This window comes from Podarcis pityusensis (assembly GCF_964106645.2).
Source record: "Podarcis pityusensis genome assembly, chromosome: 1".
Classification (NCBI taxonomy): domain Eukaryota; kingdom Metazoa; phylum Chordata; class Lepidosauria; order Squamata; family Lacertidae; genus Podarcis; species Podarcis pityusensis.
The window spans coordinates 42514888-42536633 of NC_138028.1; the positions used below are offsets into that span (position 1 = coordinate 42514888).

The 21746-nt window shown below is 44.1% G+C and overlaps 1 protein-coding gene across 2 annotated transcripts in view; it reads right to left on the bottom strand.

Annotated features, from left to right (window-relative positions):
• CCDC9B (coiled-coil domain containing 9B) overlaps positions 1-21746 on the bottom strand; it is a 53828-nt gene that overhangs the window by 12906 nt on the left and 19176 nt on the right. For both annotated transcript variants that reach the window (XM_080996976.1, XM_080996977.1), the window contains exons 6-10: positions 13331-13405; positions 6196-6380; positions 4937-4992; positions 3575-3628; positions 2176-2281 (exon numbers count right to left, since the gene is read on the bottom strand). In XM_080996976.1, coding sequence (XP_080853102.1) covers positions 2176-2281; positions 3575-3628; positions 4937-4992; positions 6196-6380; positions 13331-13405 — 476 coding nt within the window. The remainder of the gene's footprint in view (positions 1-2175; positions 2282-3574; positions 3629-4936; positions 4993-6195; positions 6381-13330; positions 13406-21746) is intronic.

The window sequence follows — 21746 nt, forward strand, 5'->3', positions numbered from 1 at the left end:
CCCACTGTGGCCGTGGAAATACTGTGCTGCTTTGCAGTTGTGTTACTGTCCATATGTGGACAATTCTGAGACGAAAAATCATAGGAGACAAATGGCAATGTGCCAAGGGCACTTTTAAGAGCAATTCTGATGTTCTGGACTAGATTTTAATGGAATTTAGGATAGGAGGAATCTAATCATACTTGCATGGAATTTCTGTTCATTTGCGGATTCTGTTATAGTCTCATTTTAAAATGCACAATTTGTGCATATGTATACTGTCGTCTCTCCCCCCCCCCCAGTGTAACTGCCCTGATAATGCCACACCATCTTTGATGTACATCTATAGACCAAATAAACAGAAACTGCTTCTATCAATAGTGTGGTCTAATAGCTAGAAAATTCCAAAAAGAGTAAGTCAAATTCTAGCTTCTTGTCTTAGCACTCCTTGACTAAGGATATGTTTGTGGGGTGGGGCAAGGGGGCAGGGCAGGAGGCTTTATTTAATTACAGGTGCAGGAGGATTTTCACTAAGATCACAGTAGAAGAGTTTGGATTTGATATCCTGCTTTATCACTACCCAAAGGAGTCTCAAAGCGGCTAACATTCTCCTTTCCCTTCCTCCCCCACAACAAACACTCTGTGAGGTGAGTGGGGCTGAGAGGCTTCAGAGAAATGTGACTAGCCCAAGGTCACCCAGCAGCTGCATGTGGAGGAGCGGAGACGCAAACCCGGTTCACCAGATTACAAGTCCACCGCTCTTAACCACTACACCACACTGGCTCTCCAGTACTGTAGTGTACTGGAGAAAGAAAGTTTAACACTTTCCTACCCAGCCACAATCCTGACGAAAATTATGCAGCTAGGGGGGGAAAACCTCCTATTGGCACTATTCTAGCCCCCACTCCGGATTTGGGACAGACTAACAAAGAATTACTCATGCAACTGAACTCATTTTCAGTATAGTCTGGAAAAAGGAAATATGATTTGTTGCAATTATCTTCCTGGAGTCATTGCCTTTGGGTATTCATGTGCATTTTCCTTAGTGATACAATCTATTCTTGAAACAGTTTATTCATGATACTGCCCCCTACCCACCGAAAGGGACTGTAATTGGTAAGTTTTAAAGGGAAGAAAGTGCTTGTCCATTGAAAGTCAAATTTTGGAATGGCAAGAGCTCTGAGATCAGCAACTAATCGAACAGTACATGAGCTGGAGATGGTGGCAGTGAGTATGAAGATGGGCTGTGCATTATGACACTAGGGACACTGTTCTGCAAATAGTTTGTTTTAGTTAATTTGTGAAATGTACAACATAGTTGGATGAGATTTGATTCCAAGAGTAAACCTCACTGAATTCAACAGCACTTACTTCAGAATACACATGGTTAGGATGGCACTGTAATAATAATAATAATAATAATAATAATAATAATAATATACCCCATCCATCTGGCTGGGCTTCCCCAGCCACTCTGAGCGGCTTTCAACAAAATATTAAAATACAGTAATTCATCAAACATTAAAAGCTTCCCTAAACAGGGCTGCCTTCAGATGTCTTCTAAAAGTCTGGTAGTTGTTGTTCTCTTTGACATCTGGTGTCAAATAAGTAAAGAAGTCTTCACTTTTCTTAAGAATTGGGAGTAGCAGTCTCCATTAGCATTTTGTGTTACTGACGTCTCCCTTTCAACAAACCACTGAATTGGAGCAAATGGCAATTTGTTGAAAACCTCAATTGCCATTTGTTGCACTTCTGCTTTATAGAGCGAGTTTTCGTGGGGAACACTCCAGGGTGGGGAAAAAGAACACTTGGATACGGAGCTTTGAAGCATGGGGCTGAGCTTGGAAAGGATGGGGCAAAAGGTAAGGGTGGACAAGGCTGTCATATGACTTGCTTTTCCCAGACATTACCAGGATTTCAAAGGTGGAATTGACATGGGGGGGGGGGGATTTCTGAAAGGCGGTGCTTTGTCCTGGATCTTAGGCAAGTCAGTAGAAAAATTGGGTTTTCCTTAAAGAAGCACAACAACTTGGGGGTTTCCGTAAAAAAGCTCAACAAATTTCAGGATGTCCTGGTTTTTACTTTTTGAAATATGGCAACCCGAAGTGTGGATAAGGCCTGAGTGGAGATGCTCATTTAGGCTGAGCAGGCCTCCCACCAGAGGCAGTGAAGTCCCATTGAAAGCTGCTCTCTTACCTTCTGGCTCTGCCTGTTAGTCTGTCCTTCCCTCTGGCTTTACTGCTCACTACTGGCAATGTTCTGGCAGCAGACTCACTGGTGCTTCTTCTGTGCTGACCTCCACCTAAAAGAAAAAATGCCATGAGCTGAGGCTAGCCAGTCCAGCACCAGGCCACAATATGCCACAGTTCTGACATCCATGGCTAATGAAGGGCCCAGCAGCCATGAGGACTGGAAGTAGAAGTGTCACAGAATCCTTGGATGGTATCCAATGAAACAGTTACATTGCACAGCTAAAGCGTATTGCTCTAGTGTAACCTCCCCACCTTTTTCTCTCCCTGTGCACCTCTTTTCCAGGGGTTCCCCCTACTCTCCGGAACAGATTGAGGGGGGAGCATGGGATGAGGAGAAGGTTGAGAAGTTACGTTGTGCAGCTGAACGTCACTGCACTGGCCTGTTTAGTTGGATGTCACCCATGCAGTTAGCCAGGGACGAGGGGATTGCACTGAGAAAGATAAAAGTGTCCACTTTCATGGGGTTTCAGGATTTTGGTCTGAAGGCGTGTGCCACTCAGCAAGCTTGCTGAAGCTAAGCAGGTCTGGATCTGGTCAGTGTATAGGTGGGAGATTGCCTGGCTCTTCATAGAAGGGAGAGGGGGAGGCAGGCTGGTTAGAAATGCCTAAGCAAACAGTGGGGGTGTTTTTTGTCCTGATTCAGTTATTTCCTTGCTTGCTTCTTTGGTTATCCAAATACCACTCTCCCCCCACCCCTTGTGCCATCTCTGTAGGCTATTCAGCCACAAAGTCCATGGAACTTCCTGGTGCAGTCCTCTTCTTCAACTATTCCCAGAATGCTCCCTGGTTGCAAAGCTTTGGTTCACATGTCTGGAAACTATAACGCCTGCAACGTGCCCACTCTGATTGTCCTATATGGAACCATTCCCAGCCTGCCTCCTAGCATACAGCATTTCTGCTCTGCTTCTCGTCAGCTTTGTCCTTGGCTGTTAGCCAGCAGTGTGCCCTCTTTGCAAGGAAAGAGATAGTATAGGGTCGATGAATTCTGCTTTTGGGGGAGGGGGATTTCAGTTCTCCTTTACTTCAGTGTCCCAAATATTCCCAGCGAGCTGTGATGTCACAGAAAGGTGCAAGAAATAGCAGCAGCAGTATAGCAATGGAAGGAAGCATAAACCCATAGAAATATTCGCAATTAGCATCTGAAGGTCAGGGAAAGTTGCATGATATCCAGGGCCTCTACAAATGGAACATTAACTCTGGGCCTGGAGTGATGGCAAGATGGTCTTGGGGGCAAAAACTTCCTATCTAGGAAATGTTTTTGTGATACTTCTGACATGGAAAAGAAAGCCAGCATTTACGTTACGGCTGAACTGAACTCAGCCCTGTTCCTGAGACTTACTCACTTTTTCCTTCAGAAGGCAAGGTTCGGTGCTGGGACTTCCTCGCATTTCTTCCTCCTTGAAAGGACAAAGCATGTAACAGAGCAGGATCATGTAACAACAAATTCCATCCCCCAGCAGCAGCAGCAGCAGCAGAGCACAGATTGCCTAATTTGATGTAAAAACAGTTTGCACATCTAGGAAAGGGAGGATCAGGTGATTCATCAGCTAATATAAAAATTGGTGAAAAGGGAATAAAAAAAACAGCTAGTATAACAGTGGTGAGCAAAAAAAAAGTGAACATTTTTTTAGAAATCTATGTGCAGGTTAAAATCTTCAACATTTATTGGAAAGTTGCTTCCAAATATCTTTTGTTTTGTGAATCGGAACATGGAATTTGATTTCTATCTGCCTCACTTAGAGGCATTGCACATTGTCTTCTGTCTCTTTTCTAACCCCCACCCCCAAGATAGAAACTTTCCAATTTTCACAATAGTCAGTCTATGGTTCATTATATTACAAAGGCAGACAGTGGATTTTGACCTAGTCAATATAGGCAATTGGAGTGTCCCTTCTGGTGAATGCAGAGTTCAGGGATGGAGTTCTAGGGAACATCTCAAGAGAATACCGTGCAGCACACATGAGAGCCCTAAGAAGCAAGCTGTGCTCTGACTTTTTCTTTATGGTGCAGAACAAAAATTATTGTTTTATTTGCACTTTAACGCTGGAACTGTCTCATATCCCCAACCGGTACAGAAATAAAGAACTCACATGAGTAAAGAAAGAACACAGTGCAAGAATCTTTGAGAGTTGCCCATGATTCCCCAACCCCAACCCCCGTTCCAAAACACTGGACACACTGCTTAACATTGCTATTCCCACACACATGCTTTTTTCCCCACCTAGAGAGCCACACAGAAACAGGATTGGCTTGGCAACTGCTCTTGAAAGTTTGCACACCAGGTTTAGGGGTGTCTTCCACCATCCACTTCAACAACATAAAACTACTACTGTGAGTCACACCTCAAAATGAAGACATGAAAAACTGGGATGGGAGTGACAAGGGCCCAGCATCTTCTGACAAAGGCATGACTTTAAAAAGGTATGAAAGAAGTAGCCTTGAGACTTGGAGCCACATTGGCAGAGGCCTGGATATCTGAGACAAAGCAAACAAGATATCCAAGAGTTGCATTTTTTTGAACCTGACATCAACTTATTTATTCACTTATTGAATGTCTATTTTGTCCTTCCTCGTGAAGGAGTCTGGGGAGCGGAGGCCAACAGATCCACAATTTAAGCACAAAAAGGAAAAGGAAAGCAATTCTAGAACAGTTAAAAGCAGTCAGAAAAGCAGTTGCTGGTAAACATGTCCAGTCCTTTGCTCACCTTTCTTGTTGTGGACACAATCCAAAGCTGGCTCTCCATCTTTAGTATCATCAAACCTGCAAATGAAAGAAGAATAGTTCAGGTCTGAAGCTGGGGCAGAGAAGAATCTTCCCAAAGGGTCATGTTAAATTTAACACATTAACAATGACTGTGTGAACCTACCCCTTGTTATGAAACAGTCCTTGCTTTTGCCTGCCCTGAAAACTGCTGCCAAACAGTTTTGCCAAGTGGCTGGCTGCAAATTCTGTGTTTTTAGGTCAGTTTTAAAATACAAAATAACCAGTATCTCCCTTCAGAATCCCTGTGGGCTGTATGGAGGGCATTCACTAATAAATTAGACTGGCTTTTAGTTAAATGAATATAAATTGTGATGTCCTCCTTTACAAGGGGCCTTTTTCTTATCAACATGAGTTGCCTTCTTCTCCTTAACTTGCACATGCCCTGATGTTCATAGAATTATAGAATTTTAGCACTGAAAGGGATCCCAATGGTCATCTAGTCCAACCCTGGCAATGCAGGAATCCCAACTAACGCATCCATGGCATACAGCCATCCAACCTCTGGTTAAAAACCTCCAAGGAAGGAGAGTCCATCTTATAATGGATCCTCTGTGGGTAGTTGACTCTGAGCCATCTATTTAGGCAGAGACATTGATATACTACCCTTTTTCTCTAGCAATCACAAGCCCCATAAAGTCCACAAAGCCCCAAGAGTAGCATGAAGCATATTACTTCCCATCAGCTTTCTAGCTCCCACCAGGATATTTTTCCTATCACTGACCTCTTTGCAGGAAACAATCTGCCTTGGCCAGCCTGGTACCCTCTAGATGTTTTGGACTGCAATTCCCACCAGCCCCATCAAGCGCAAGCACAGGGAGGCTGATGGGAGTTGTAGTCTAAAACTGTTGTTGTTGTTTTTTAGAAAATAGATGCCGGAACTCACCATGAACACTTCCCTTGTTCTCTTTGAATGGCAATGGCACCTGAGAGGTGCCAGAACTGAGCTCTGGTGAGTTATGGCTGAAAAAGCCCGGGTCCGAAACATTTGGAGGGCACTGGGTTGGTAAAAGATGACCTACAGCAGGCATGGCTAAACTTGGCCCTCCAGCTGTTTTGGGACTACAACTCCCATCATCCCTAGCTAACAGGACCAGTGGTCAGGGATGATGGGAATTGTAGTCCCCAAACAGCTGGAGGGCCAAGTTTGGCCACGCCTGGCCTACAGCCTGCAGAGTGTGTGTTGACTGGGAGACAACTTACATGTGCTCTGATTTTTCTGTGTCCCAAGCCCGCCGCCATTCCCCCCTTGCGTTCTTGTGGCGTGCCAGTCGCTCCAGGTCAATCTGATCCCGTTCCTTCTTCCACCGCATGTATTCCGACCGCTCTCTCCCGGTCAGGGTAGAGCCCTTATCCCCTGAGCTCTTCTGGGGAGATTTTCCTCTCTCCTAATTCAAACAAAACAATATGTGATTAATGTGGGAAGACTTCCTGGGCATCCAGAGTTCAAGTTGATGATCACTGCAGCAATTATGAATCTCTCAGGCTGTTTCGATCTGCTGGTCCTTTGGCTGACCATCTCACCTCCTTGCATTATGGCCAATCCAATTCGTATATGGGTGGCTGCTTGAAGGGCTTCTCAACGACAACTCGGCTCCTTCAGCACTTGGATGCAGCTATCCTGACTTCAGAAAGGGTAGTGAAAGGGGAAGTAATGCGAAGGAGGAAGTAGGTGTGTCTAGGCTTGCCCAAGTTTCACTTCACCATCATGCTTGCCAGTCAGGAAGCTACGATACTATTTGGGCCTAGTTTGATCAGCTCTCAAAAGTGGTGTCGCAAGCAAAGTGTCTTATTGTGGGCATATTCCACAGCATGTTTTTGCCATAATAAGAATTGCCTTAGTGGTGGATTTATTCTGCTTTATTAGTTGCTCTGGGCTGCTTTCCTAGTGTCCCCACATTATTGCTGCCCAGAGGACTCAGGTGCAACAAGAAGAAGGACAATAAAAAAACAACAACCCAGAACATTTGTGATGTGAAAAGTTATGGGATTTCAGGCTACAGGATATACACCAATTAGAAACGAAGCAGTCTGGCCACCCTGAAATGCTTGCAGGTGCAACTAGCGTTGAAAGCTGGATTGTGATGGCCACTTCCAATAGCACCATAATCATGAACACAGAATGAAAACGATGTCTGGAGGGGCTTTTTAAAAGATCATTGGGGGGGTTTTGTGCTGCTTGACCCTGTGAAGCTGTCTTTTTTGGAAGTCCTGCTCCAGGCACCCTCACCTGTAGAAATAAGGTAGGTGCTGACAGGGAAGAAAGTCATCTCTGTAGTGGTGTCCAATTTACAGAAGCCCCCCCCCCCCCATGGAATCATAAGGTGCTAAGTCATCATTGGCTTTTAGGGACTAAATGAAGGCAGTTTTTTTACACCTACGTATTGAATGGCTGAGCTGCTATTCTCTTGCGGTTCCATTTCTCAGCTCCTGCTCCAGTTTGGGAAGCTATTTTTATCTGCTGCTATTTTTGTTGTTTTGCTTACATATCCCACTGTTTTGTGATGTTTTAATTGGATTTTAATGCAAACTGAGCCTATTGGTTATTAATATTTTAAGCCATCTCAAAGGTGACCTCTTTATTAAGTCCAATCAAAGGTGACTATGTGGTGCGGTGCTCATCTTGCTTTTCAGGCTGAAGAAGCTGGCGTTTGTCCACAGACAGCTTTCCGGGTCATGTGGCCAGCATGACTGAACCGCTTCTGGAGCAACTGGACATTATAATGAAAGCCAGAGCACACGGAAATGATGTTTGCCTTCCAACCACAGTGGTACCTATTTATCTCTTTGCACTGGTGTGCTTTTGAACTGCTAGGTTGGCAGGAGCTGGGACAGAGCAATGGGAGCTCACTCTGTTGCACAGATTCGAACTGCCGACCTTCTGATCACCAAAGGCTCAGTGGTTTAGACCACAGCACCACCTGCTTTGCCACCTCAAAGAATGTATAGTTAAAAGGCAGTATAATTATGCTTTAAAAAACAAGTAAAAAATACTACTTAGCTTATTATGTATGTGTGTGTGTGTGTGTGTGTGTGTGTGTTTGTTTGTTTAAAGTATTTATATACCACAATTCATGGAGATATTACAATGGTTTACAAAACTAAAAATAAACAAACCCTAAAACAATCAAATAACTAAAATGCAACAAAGTAAGAAAAATAGTACAGCGGAACATTGTAAAAGGAAGAATAAAACACTAATTATAAATGGCCGACCAAAAAGAAAAACAATGTATTGGCCTGCCCTCTTTCCTCTTTACATTGTTATGAGTTTGTGGTGCCAGAATCCTTTAATCCCTTAAATCAGCAAGTGTTAAAATATAAAACAGGCTAGCTTCCTCATGAGGTAATTACCTGGGAGATGGGCTATTAAGAGAACAAAGGAAAAGGGGCTCTGTGCCAGACAGCAAATGGGTGGGGCCCCTCCTTCAGCTCTTTAATAGTTTGAAAGACAAAGCCTGAGTCAACCCCTCCATCATAGGCTCAGGTTGTATATTATGTGTAATTAAGCCATATAACCTAAAGACACCACAGTCTCTGCTGTGCCTCATTCCAAAGGAAACACAAACCCTGGGAAAGTACCTGGAACCCCTGGAAACTTGTATCATTTGGAGATTGTGGCTAGGAATATATTGTTGCATGTCACCCAACTCAAAATCCCCTGCTTGAGTAATCTAAGAGTCTTGGGTAGCTTAAATGCTCTGTATTTCCTATATCCTCCTGAGCTGCAGAAAGTCAAAGGATGCTCTGCAATGGAGGCACCTAGGTGTCAATGTCTGGGGACCCTAAGGAACAAAGGAACTATCTCCTCTGTGTGGGCTTCCAAACGACCCATGCACACATTTGTGTTGATGCTCTTCCAAGAAGCACTCCAGGATTCAACACCTGACAAAATACTTTGTCAGAACAGATAATTCTGCACAGGCACCTAATGCCGATTAATGAACAGTTGACACCGCACACTCCTGAGGTGGCAAATGCAAATGGCTAACTGCTCATTTGGCACACACAGTTACACAAATGGCTCGCACAGCTCATTGTTCGCAAGATTTGTTAAAACAGATGCTCACTACCTGAGCTGGAGCAGTAAATGGTGCCCTCCTCAAATCAAGGGGCCTGGTACCCAAGGCTGAACACCTTCTTTTGGACCTTGTGGCAAAAAACCCCCCACCTCTCTCTCCTTCTCTCTTGCAGGAAAAATACAACAATGTAAAATAAATAACAAACAGCTGGCTGCCTTTTCATGACCCAAATCAGCTGCCTGAGACAGTCACCTCTACCTAAAGAAAAGGACAGTCCTATGGTTAGACAGGCCACTATTTATCTCATACCGCAGATGGGATGGTGAGATTGAGGGAGAGTGGCCCAACTCTGGCTGCCTAGTGAGATGACAGCTGAGACTGGGCATTCCTAGTTAACACCTCATGAACTAGCCACTATGCCACACTATAAAGCAGCCTTCGTCAACCTAGTGCCCTCCAGATACAGTGGTACCTCGGGTTAAGAACCTAATTCGTTCTGGAGGTCTGTTCTTAACCTGAAACTGTTCTTAACCTGAGGTACCACTTTAGCTAATGGGGCCTCCTGCTGCCACCGCGCCACCACCACACAATTTCAGTTCTCATCCTGAAGCAAAGTTCTTAACCCAAGGTACTATTTCTAGATTAGCGGAGTCTGTAACCTGAAGCATCTGTAACCTGAGGTACCACTGTATTTTGCACCACAATTACCATCAGCCCCAGCCAGCATTGCCATGTTGATGTGGGTTGAAGGGGATTGTGGTCCAAAATATCTGGCGTGCACTATGTTGGGGAAAAGTGCTATAGTGCTGCACTACGTATAAATGTTTGTACCTGTATAGTTGGTCCCAGAAGGACAGGGAGCTCAGAGCATGCTGCATAATGAGCCTGCAGTATACAAGTCAGAACAATGTACTTTGAGCAGGAAATTTGTTTGCTTGCGCTGCCTGAGGCCTCATGATTTATTGTTCCATTCGGCGTTGTAGCAGCTGAATGCTGGTCTTGCTTGAATGCTTAAGACCTTAACGAAAAGTGGCTGCTCAGAACAAGAAGGAATGAATTTGAAAGAAAGCCATCAACACAGCAAGAGTTTAGTGTAGCCCACCAGATGTGGGAGCCAACCAGCAGCTCTCTGAACTGAAGGGAGGCCCCAGAGCATATTGCTGAATATACACGTCCTGTGACGTTCATTGTCTGCGGATAAATCAATATTCCATATTTCTCCCCTTCAAAGACGGCCACACGCACGCACACACCCTGAACAAGAATTAACACCCTTGGCATTTCATTGCAGATCAAAATAGAACTGAGGAAAATTAGAGGCTGAGGAACCTGTTGCCAAGGAGACACACCTATGTGGGTGGGCAAAGGAGAGAAAGAACAGCAACACTTTACTTCTCCACCAAAGGGAATTTAGGGGCCTGACAAGCCCATCCCACATGTGGGTGGAGAAGCAAGAAGTTAGGATCTCTACTGTGAGCAATAGAAAAGCACCCCAGAGGCTCAGGACACCCTCCAGCCACTTCTGTTTCTGTCTCTGCTTCCCATGACCATACTTGCGCCTCACCTGCCAGACTCAGGAGTTTGATGCTTGGGAAGAGGAAATGAGAAATAAGAGATATATTTCTATATCAGAGAGCCTGTTGGATCACTAGAATAGCAGGTGAATGAAATCTATGATTCGGGGGGGGGGGGTTGTATCCAGGACATCTAGGAGATTACTGTGTAGGGGAATTGGAATGAATATTCCAAACCTGGCAAATCGATCAGCAAGAATCCCAGCTGGTGTCCACTGTTTGTTGACTTATGAGCTCAAGTGAGAGACTCTGGATTTAGCCAGAATATGCTTATTTTTAATAGCTCAAAAAAGAGTGATAGATTCCCAAATATCAACACCCCCTCAGTCTAAATGAGGGGTGGAACTGCCATCAGAAGGGATGATGAACTGCTTTGTAGAATATAGCCAACTCGAACTGAAAGTGTGGCTTGAAGTGGGTGGGGGAGGCAGCTCATGTTTACAGATTTGCCCGCTGAATCATGTATCTTCTGGGCAATATGAGATGTAAGGAGCAACCCAGCTTTTCCAAGGATGACTGCACTTTGTATTAAGGAAGTGAGCAGCAGATATTCACTGTTGGGAACCAGCTCAGGGCAAGGGCAGGGAGCTGTTTACCACGCTGACCAGGGCCTCAGCTCAGCTTGGCCACAGCTGCGCTTCTTGGGCCATAAGGGAGTGACACAGATCAGATCAGCTCACCATGCTCCCTGGGCTGCAGCTGGAGCTCAGGCTAATGAATCACTTCACCGGGAAAGGGAGGCTTATTCAATTTGTGCTCCGTTAATTACGAGCATTCGTCGGCTCAAGGGAGCCAAGGCTTCCTTCTGGGTCTGCGCTGAACAGTGAGCAGGGCCAAATCTATTGCAAAAAAGGAGTCAGCCCCTTGCAATCTGAGACTGACGTGTTTTTCGTTGTTAACGCCGGCAGTTAGCAGCCTCTGGATCAACACCCCTCCTTCCCAAAGAGCTTACTACAGCTGCAAGAATGAATCGCGTGTGACAGGTCTTAGTCATACGGCTTGATGGAGCAGTGAAAGAATTTGCACGGTGGTACAAGGATGGCGCAGGAACAGAACAGGCGTCGCATGCCCAGCCTGAGCGTTTTCCTGCCACAAACCTTTTCAGCCTCAAGCAAAGCACCATGGCTTCGTTTTGCACTCCAAGTAAAGCAGGTCCCTCCCGCACCTTGGCTGCAGTCCTTGTCAAATTAAAGCACTGGACTTGGCAAGCAAGTTCCCCCTCCTATTCCTTTGCTGTTTGAAAATGTAATATACTCAGGTGAGGATGGCTAAAGCCGTGCTGTGCTTCTGGCACCCTCTGGTGGCCTGTGTGCTGAACAGCACTGTGATGGCATTCCACAAAACGGCATTACTTAGCATTGCACCATACAGTGGTACCTCTGGTTACGTACTTAATTCGTTCCGCAGGTCCGTTCTTAACCTGGAACTGTTCTTAACCTGAAGCACCACTTTAGCTAATGGGGCCTCCTGCTGCCGCGGCACTGCCGGAGCATGATTTCTGTTCTCATCCTGAGGTAATATTTCTGGGTTAGTGGAGTCTGTAACCTGAAGCATATGTAACCCGAGGTACCACTGTACTGGAAACGGATTGGCTGGACCAAACCATCGATTAACGGTGCATCAGGTGCTTGCTTTTACCCCTTTAGCATCTGAAGAAGTGTGCATGCACACGAAAGCTCATACCAATAACAAACTTAGTTGATCTCTAAGGTGCTACTGGACGGAATTTTTTTATTTTGTTTCGACTACGGCAGACCAACACAGCTACCTACCTGTAACTGACACATCTCTGTTTACAATGAGGTCACGTGTCTTGTGCCCACAAGTCACCTCAGTGTGAGATAAACATAGTGGCAAGCAAAATTGCCTTATTCGCTGATAGGGAAGAATCCTTCTAAAGACCTTAAGCAGAATTTCCTGTAGTTCCGTCTCCTCCTACATTCACTGCTGTCACTGTCCATGCAGTACTGGTGGTAATACTGCGGCCAACGCATGAGCACTAGGATGCTCTCCGTGGCAAATCTGGGCACAAAGCCAACTGGTTCATTTAAGTAGTTCAGCTGTGCATGCTGTAGCTAGCCACTGTCAGGGCCGGCCCAAGACATTTTGGCACCTGAGGCAAACCTCAAAATGTTTTTTAAAATGGAAATTTGTTACTTAAGAGGTAAAATTTTAATGATATATTATATTAAGATTAAAGATTGGTATTAAAAAAGTGGAAAAGAAATTGCTGGACAAACAATTTGGACTGGAATACAAAAGAGGGAGGTATGAGGAGGTCCAGAAAATAAGTAAATTTAAAAACGGAAATGAAAAGGTGATATTGTTTTTAATTGTTCTGTTTCTTTTTTTGTTTTTTGTTTTCTGCTCTCTGTGGTTTTTTTTTCTTTTTTGGATTATGTACTGTGTATTTGTGTATTTCTTTTTTATGTTTTTCTGTTTAACTTTTTACTGAAACCTTAATAAAAATCTTTAAAAAAAACAAGAACAAAAAAATGTTTTTTAAAAAGCAAACCAACAATAAAGGAAGGTTCACCGCCTCCCAAGGTAGTCTGTTCCCCTGTCAAACCGCTCTTACTGTCAGAAAGTCCTTCCTTAGGTTTAGTCAGAATCTTCTTGTGCATTTAGTCAGAACTGACTTGTGAATTGGAGTTTTCTGTTGTCAAATGCTGATGGTTAGTTAATTAAGCCAGTCAACCCTGCTCCCTGTTCACGGAAATTGTCATTAAAGACTGCTCTCACCTTTCTGACAAGCACATTCTCTGAATGTTTGTCACCCTCTGACAACCTCCTCTCCACCGTTCTCTTTTCATCCACCTGCAAGGACACAAAAGGGAATATTTATTCAGGAGCAAAGAAGCATCAGCACAAGCTAAAAAGATCAGATTCTCCTGCCAGGATTTTTATTTTATTTTTTAAAGAACAGACAATACAGAAGAAACCAAGGATTGTCAGGTCCAGACAATGGAACGGAGGAAAAGGTTGGGAAACAAGATGTGGAAGAAGGACAAGAGCAAAATTCTTACCAAATCCTTTCTATTCCACACTGCTGCCAGAAAGGAAAAGCAGATCTGTAGTTAAAAGCCTTGTCTTTACCATCTATACGAGCACTTCCAACCAAAATTAGCACACACAAATAGCACTTGAACATTTGTCTAGTTAGTTAGTTAATTAGTTAGTTAGTTAGTTAGTTAGTTAGTTAGTTAGTCCTTGCTATTTCTATAGCACTTTTGATGTGAAAAGTGCTTTACAAATTCTGGGCATGATTCAGCTAGAGTTAACACTCTGAAGCCATCTGGTTGTCCATGGGAATGATTTAAGCAAAATCTTCATTCTCAGTGGGACCGCAAGGTGCTTAACTTTTGCTAGATCATCCTCAGTTATCGTGCAAGCCCTCAACACAATCTTGTGGTGCAGGTTATTGTTCTCATTTTATAGAGGGAAAATATCACATTGGTTGTGGGTTGGCACCAAAGATACCCTTTTGCATGCAGAAAGCACCTTCCACTCACAGAAGGGCTGTTTGATGCATTGTGATAAATCAACATAAACAAGAAAAGAAGTGCTTCTGCTTGTACACGAGTTTGCAAAAAATCTTGACAAAGGACCTCTCCCGACTGCTGTTATATTGCAGGTGTATTCTGAAACATGTTCTTGACCCAGTAATAGTGCATTGGTGGTAAATTTATTTTGCTTTATTAACCGTTCTTTGATTCTTCTCCAATGCTTCTACATTATTACTGTCTAGAGGGAGTCTAACACAACAAAAGCAGGACAATAAAAAATCCCAGAGCATTTGTGGCATGACAAGTTACATTATTTTAGCAGGACCTTTGTGTGCTGTTTAGAAGCAGTATGACTGCCTCAAAACTTCTTCAGGGCAAATTGTATTGACAGAGGAATCTCCCATGACCACCCCAATCATGAGCACAAATGAATATGCAGTAATAAGGACATTCTGCTTTCCTTTAACATCAGTGCTCTGATGGCCAGCTGGGGAAGATTGCAGGCCCGCCTGCAGATTGGCCAATGGTAGACAAGCCTGGGTCTGGGGATTCTTCAGGGGGAGGGTCAAACCAGCCAATGGGCGTCGCTTGGGCCCGCCCCATAGGGAAGAAATTGTGGCCAGGCCAGCATTCCTCCACAATCTTTTCACAGGCTCTTCTATATCAGTTGCCATTATTCAGGGCTGGGCAGGAATTTTTCCACTTGGCCAATTGGCATTGGCCGCTTGGTTTTCACCTACCTCATAGTAATTGTCACAACTTTGTGAGGTTAGGCACTGGGTAAGCCTTAGTCTGGTCTGGAGGTGATGTTGTAGCCTCTGCCTGCCCCTCCTTGGTTAAGGGTATTCTGTTAAGGGGATCCATGAAGAGTTGCTTCTGCCCGATGTCCAGATGGGGGATAGGGCCATAGAACTCCTTCAGAGGGGACCCCCCAGGGTACCCCTATTTGATGTAGGTCATAGGGCCTCCCCCATGTTGTGATTTACCTTTAGATACACTCACAGCAGATGGGCTGGATTTAAAGAAATGAATCATAGAATCATAGAATCATAGAATCCTAGAGTTGGAAGAGACCACAAGAGCCATCAATGGCTTCACCCAATGCCAAACCTTTCACATCTGTAACCAATAAAGTTGTGGCCTATTTGAACTCAAAATCTATATGCTGCTGTCTTGTACGGTTGCTCATTACATAGGGAGCAACTGCGTTGTGGGGCCTTGGCAGGCAGCTGGAGGACATTTGGAGTGGAAGCATCAGAATTGCCACAGAGACAGAAAGATGAAACTCTGGCAAGTGATTATTGTTCAGTGGCAGAACACATCCTATCATTTTGAAGGCCCCACAACAGGTGATGAGAAAGCCCTCTCTGTTTGAGACCTGGAGAGTCACTGCTAGTCAGAGTTGACAGTACTAGGCTAAATAGCTAAACTGACCCTGATATACAGCAGCTTGCTATAGTCCTAGTTGCAGTTGGCTGAAGCAGAGGTACAGCTGTAGCTTCATTGGGAGCTTGTGTGAGATTAGCACTTGTGTTGTCTGCTTGCTAGCAATATCTCTGCTTGCTTATTTGTAAACAAAGAGATATTACCAAGGCACCACGAATCTCCGGTACATTCTCAGCCAAAGGAAATGACTCAGAAATGCTATTCCTGGGACTTACCACCACTCAGGGAAAGTGAGGAGTGCATAACAATGCTTAGAATCTATCGTGCAACACTCACTCCACTTCCCAGAGCAATGAGAAGTTCCAGGAAGACAATGCATGATCAGATTTAGTTTCTCTTGGTCACTGGAGACTTATTGGAGTTTTGTAATATTTACATTATTAATCAGAGAACTGCAGTTCATCTGAACTATTATGAGGAGGAACCCGCAATACGTATCTCTCTGCTGGCAGCCAGTCTCAAAGCGCAGCATCATGTACACATAATCCACTTGATTTATCCAAGTTCCCCAGTAGCCACTGAGCAACAATAAAGGCTTTTAGCAAGTGGCACCATTTGGAAATCAGTAACTTCATGTTCCACTAGGGCTGGAGTTCACATAAGCAGATATTATCTTGCTATGTAGTCCAAAAGGCACCCCACATGCCAGTACACAAGAGGGAAGGAGACTTGGAGGAATCTTGAAGCTTACAGAAGTGCAAAAATATTTTGAGGGTGGAAATCCGTAAAGTGGGAGGCCCTCATAACAGTCCATTGAGAATCTTGGCTGACTGTTGGAGGGGGCAGAAAACGGGGGGTGGGGGCAGTGGCGTAGCGTGGGGGGTGCAGGGGGGCGGCCGCACCGGGCGCAACATCTGGGGGTTAGGGTTAGGGGGCACAAATCCACGGGTTAGGAGGCGCAAATCCACGGGTTAGGGGGCGCAAATTACTTGCCTTGCCCCGGGTGCTGACAACCAACGCTACGCCACTGGGTGGGGGTGAAATGGGGCAGCTGAAATGCTGAACAGAGGCTTCCATACTGCAAGATTTTCATGATCAGCCTCATCTATCGATACTTTCCCACAAAACTGTGCCACAAGTGGCTTGCAATGTATCAAGTGAATAATTAAATATAACACACACACACACACACACACACACACACACACACGAAATAATACCATCACTAAATAAATACAAAAAAATAATCTGTACAAGTTTGTTTGAAACGATATGAACAAACCAACCTAATCTGACAGCTTGAAACTAAACTGGGGAGAGAGAATAATGCCCAACACAGAAATAAAAAGTAGTATGCAAAACTTCCACATGCTCCAGATGCATTTATCTCTCATAGTTTGGATTCAAGACATCCAGGGAACCAACCACCCCAGCTCTCTCCTGGGGTAGTGAAGAGGGGCCTTCAGGCCACTATTATCAGGAGTCTCCTCCATTGTCTCCCAAGACAACATGGATCCCAACAACTCCATACAGAGGCCAAAAACTTTCATTCCACATTCTCCCACCAATCGACATGCATTCATGCAGGCTGGGGGTTGTAAACAAGTTTCTGGGGGTTTGTACCACCCTTGCCCTTGCAGCAATTCCTGACATGGTGATTTTTATAGCCCTTTCTCTGGTGCTTTTTTTTCTGGGGGGATGCAGGGATACACATACCCCTAAACATTTTGTGAATCTTTGTACTTTTGTCCATTTACTGTATTTATTTTTCCTGATTTGAACTATAAAATGGTGATTTTCTTGAGTCAAAATGAAAGTACCCCTAAACATTTTTTTAAAAGAAAAAAAAAGCACTGCCTTTCTCCAAATCAAAGATTTGGGTAACAGGGAGAAACATACATTTCAAAGAGAATGTTTTATAAAGAAAATAAATAGTTTCAGCTTAGAAATGATAAAAGGTAAAGGTACCCCTGCCCGTACGGGCCAGTCGTGTCCAACTCTAGGGTTGTGCGCCCATCTCACTTAAGAGGCCGGGGGCCAGCGCTGTCCGGAGACACTTCCGGGTCACATGGCCAGTGTGACGAAGCTGCTCTGGCGAGCCAGCACCAGCGCAGCACACGGAAATGCCGTTTACCTTCCCGCTATAAAGCGGTACCTATTTATCTGCTTGCACTTAAGGGTGCTTTCGAACTGCTAGGTGGGCAGGAGCTGGGACCGAAAGACGGGAGCTCACCCCGCCGCGGGGATTCGAACCGCCGACCATATGATCGGCAAGTCCTAGGCACTGAGGTTTTACCCACAGCGCCACCCGCATCCCTTTAGAAATGATACTATGTTCTAAAAGAAACCAGTCATCAAATCTCTTTCTTAACATATGCTTAGTGTTGCAAGTGAGGAACAGAATTTTTGGATTTTTGGGGGTTAGGTGCCAATTGCTAATAATTTAAATAAGCATCAATTGTAGGCACACTAACAGTCTGTTTGAACAGCACCAGGCACTTTATAAATGTTTGTGTTGTTCAACTGTCACAACTGAGCAACAGGCAGATTATCCAAAATGAAGAATATCCTGATGTCTGGGACGGACCGTTTCCATGAAAATTCAGCTCTTCATATTTCCACTCACCTGCATGGGAGAAAGACTGGCACGAGCATGAATCCTGCTCTCTCTCCTGACAGCCGGCTTCCTAACAACAGCCAGACATGCTTTGCGTACAGCACACAGGGCCGCTTTGTCTCCTGTCTAGCTGATGCAGCTGCCTACCAATTCATGCAGAATCCTGTCAACTTCTAGGTCTTCTGCTGCCAAAAAGCTCTCACTATTTATTACTTTGGTTGGTCTGAGTTTTGTAACCATACATGGCAGCTGCAGGAACAATTGCCTGACTTTGCAACAGCTGTGCAGGGTGGAAACTGGCAGCCCCATTAGGAGTGATGGAATCAGACAATCATAGAATTGTAGAGTTGGAAGGGGTTCCTGAGGGTCATCTAGTCCAACCCCCTGCCATGCAGGAATCTCAACTAAAGTATCTATGTCACATGGCCATTCAACCTCTGCTGAACAACTTCCAAGGAAGGAGAGTCCACCACTTTCTGAAGGAGTGAAAAGCAAAAGCGCACTCAAGATCTCCAAATCGTCATCCACCCCTGCCTGAATCCTACCTTCTTCTTTTTTAAACATAACTTTTTTTTGAGTTTTTATAAACAAGGGTCATAAATGATACAAAATAGACCAAGTCTTCACCTGTCATTTGTATATCACAAAAAAACAGAATAATATATCTGCAGTAATGTCTGCAACATACGGTTCATTATTAGTGGTCAATGTATATGTTCTTCGTTTGTGAATTGGTTTAAAGAATAACAATAACAAAGGCGAAACAGGATAGAACAGAGTTAACAGATAGCATTCAATATTGCATAGCCAAAAGCCTAATCAGGGGCCCCTGAATCCTTCCTTCCTTTTAACACACTTCTAGACATCACAAAATTGACTCAGACTGGCTGTGCAGATAGACACACCAATGCAAGAGGAGCTGACACTAAGTATATCATCATGCACACAGGAGAGCAAGTATAAACTCCATTTAAAAGTATCGTAATTGGAGTGTTTTCAGACAGAAATTTAATGCTGTAAACAGATCTTTGAGATATCAGAAAAGGAACATTGGCAACAGTTTTGAATTTTCCCCAGAAAGGGAAAATCCAAAAAATGTGGGGGTGGGAGATATGGGCTTGCATTTTGATAAGAACAACATTGTGCAGATGCTACAAACCCCCTCCCCCCCAAAAAAAACCCTGCATGCATGAGAAGCATTCATCCCACAATTCATCCCATCTGGAAGCATCCTGAGTGATAGAAAGTGACTGGTTGGGTTTAACACACACACAACTATAGGGCAACAGTTGTAGGAAAAAAGAGGATAAAGCCAGTTTGTCTTCCCCATCCTGGTTTATTTATTTTATTTAAATGGGGTTTTGTACATTTTGTTCATGTTCAGGGAGGCCCATGACAGAAATCTGCATAAAATTTGCATATGCTAATTTATGGATACAGATGCAAATATAGCCCAACTTTCAGAGGCAAAGCAGCCCTTTATAAGCAAAGAGTTGTGTTTGTGTATGTATGTGTGTTTTAAAGGTTTTCAGAAATAGAAGTCCCCTCTTCATCTGAGAATTCCCCCCACCAGTGGGGCTCTAGACCAGTTTGGGGAACATAGTAAGCTGTCTTCTACTGAGTCAGACCATTGCTCCATCTAGCTCAGTATTGTCCACTGCAGCCTTTCTCAACCTTGGGTCCCCAGATGTTGTTGGACTACAACTCCCATCCTCCTTGACTACCTGTTAGCTAGGGATGGTGGGAGTTGTAGTCCCACAACATTTGGGTAGACGGGATTGAGAAAACGCTGGTGTATTGATTGATCTCTAGCTTTTCAGATGGAGATCTCTCCCAGTCCTGCCTGAAGATGCAGGGTTTGAACTTGACCATCTATGTGCAAAGCAAATGCCCTACTACTGAGATTTGAAGGGAAGAATTTACATCCAGTTTGTCTAAGCTTCCCTGCGAGGGTCCACCCCTGCAATCCTGTTATTTCAGTAAATGCAAGATGGGGATAGTTCCTCCTTCAATTTCTCCATAGTGGTAAAGACAAAGGAGCAAAGCTGGTTGGTTACCCTATTCCAGATATCATGTAATATCCTCCCTAACATGACAGACAGCTGTCTGGCATGATTTAATTCTGAGTATGTTCACAGAAGAGATGAATGACTGTTGAATGGATAGCAAAGCTTGTCCCATGGAGAAATACAGCACCATGCTTCCTGCCCTGTGCTTAGTGAAATAGTATTGGGCTGATTCAAGGCTCCTGACATAAAAGTATTCCTGAGCTGATTTTGCAGCATCTGAAAGTGGCAGCTTTTGAAAGCTACATGAGAGTATGGAGTCAGTAGTTCTCCTGAGCTTTAAACATGAAGAGAAGAGTAAAATACAAAGAAGACAATTCCCTGGAGCAGTTCAAAGAAACAGAGGATGCTGAGAAGGCAAGTCTGAGCTTGAATGAACAACCTTTATTCCTGCTAATTGCTTGGGGCCTTTTTTTAGTTGAACATCAAACTCTCACAGAGACAGGCACAGTAATAACAAGGCAGAAACCCCATTTCAGTGTCGCAGCTAACATTCCTTTTTTCTGTCTATGTCTCAAGAGAGCACATTTCATCAAAGATAGTTTACGTTACATGCTTGTCCATTTTATTGCAGAATTTGTCTATTTTTACAGTAGAAATACATGAAAACACCCATGAAGCGCAATAGAATTTGCAACAAAATATGCACACAAATGCTGTCATTTAAGGGGAGGAATTGTTCCCCATCTCTATCCAGCACTGAAGGTTGCCAACTTTTAATCTGTTTCTCCTCCTGTGCCTTTAACAGCAGAGTGATCTGGAGATATATGGAACTGGTAACGTAGCAGGAAAAAGAGAGTAGGAATAAATGAATAGTTCTTCAAATGAAGAGGTGCAGAAAGTGAAGGATTGGGACCTGTGTTTTTAACTTGTTCATAAACAATATCGAGTTAGGGGTGAACCGTGAGGTGGCCAGGTTTGCTGATTCTACTAAATTGTTCAGGGTCATTAAAACAAAAAGAGATGGTAAAGAGTTCTCCTGCCTCCGGTTGTGGGACTGGAAGTGAAGAGGAAGAAGATGCTGAGAAAGCCAGTCACTTGTTTACATCCAGGATGGGGAACAGGATTCAGTAGGCTGCTACCATGGGCAATAAAGCCAAGGTGACCCCCCCCCCCTTTTTAAGTGCTGAATCTCCATAGACATGGGCTTCACTCAAATACCAGCGACTTCAGGTTCTGCAATTGTAGCTGACTGGGAGTTCTTGTGCAACAAACCTGCTTCCCCAAAAGAGTAGATTTTTGGTGAAAGGGAAAATGATAGGAAAACACAGCTGAAGGGTAGGATAACCCTTACCTTGAGGGAACATCATCTAACCACCCTGCAAACATATCAGAATGAATGGTCATTAAATTTCATTATTATTATTTTCACTTATGAGTCGCTTCCCACAAGGCAATCATTTTTGTTATATAGGTTAGATGGTTGTTGTGTCATAATGTTCTCTCACACTTTCCCATGCATTTCTCCATAACTTCCCTTATCACAAAAAAGTCTGATCTTTTGGGGAAGCAGGTATGTTGCTCAAGGCCTCTTGTTTATTATTACACAACTTGAATTTGCCAGTATGTGGTTGACTCCCACT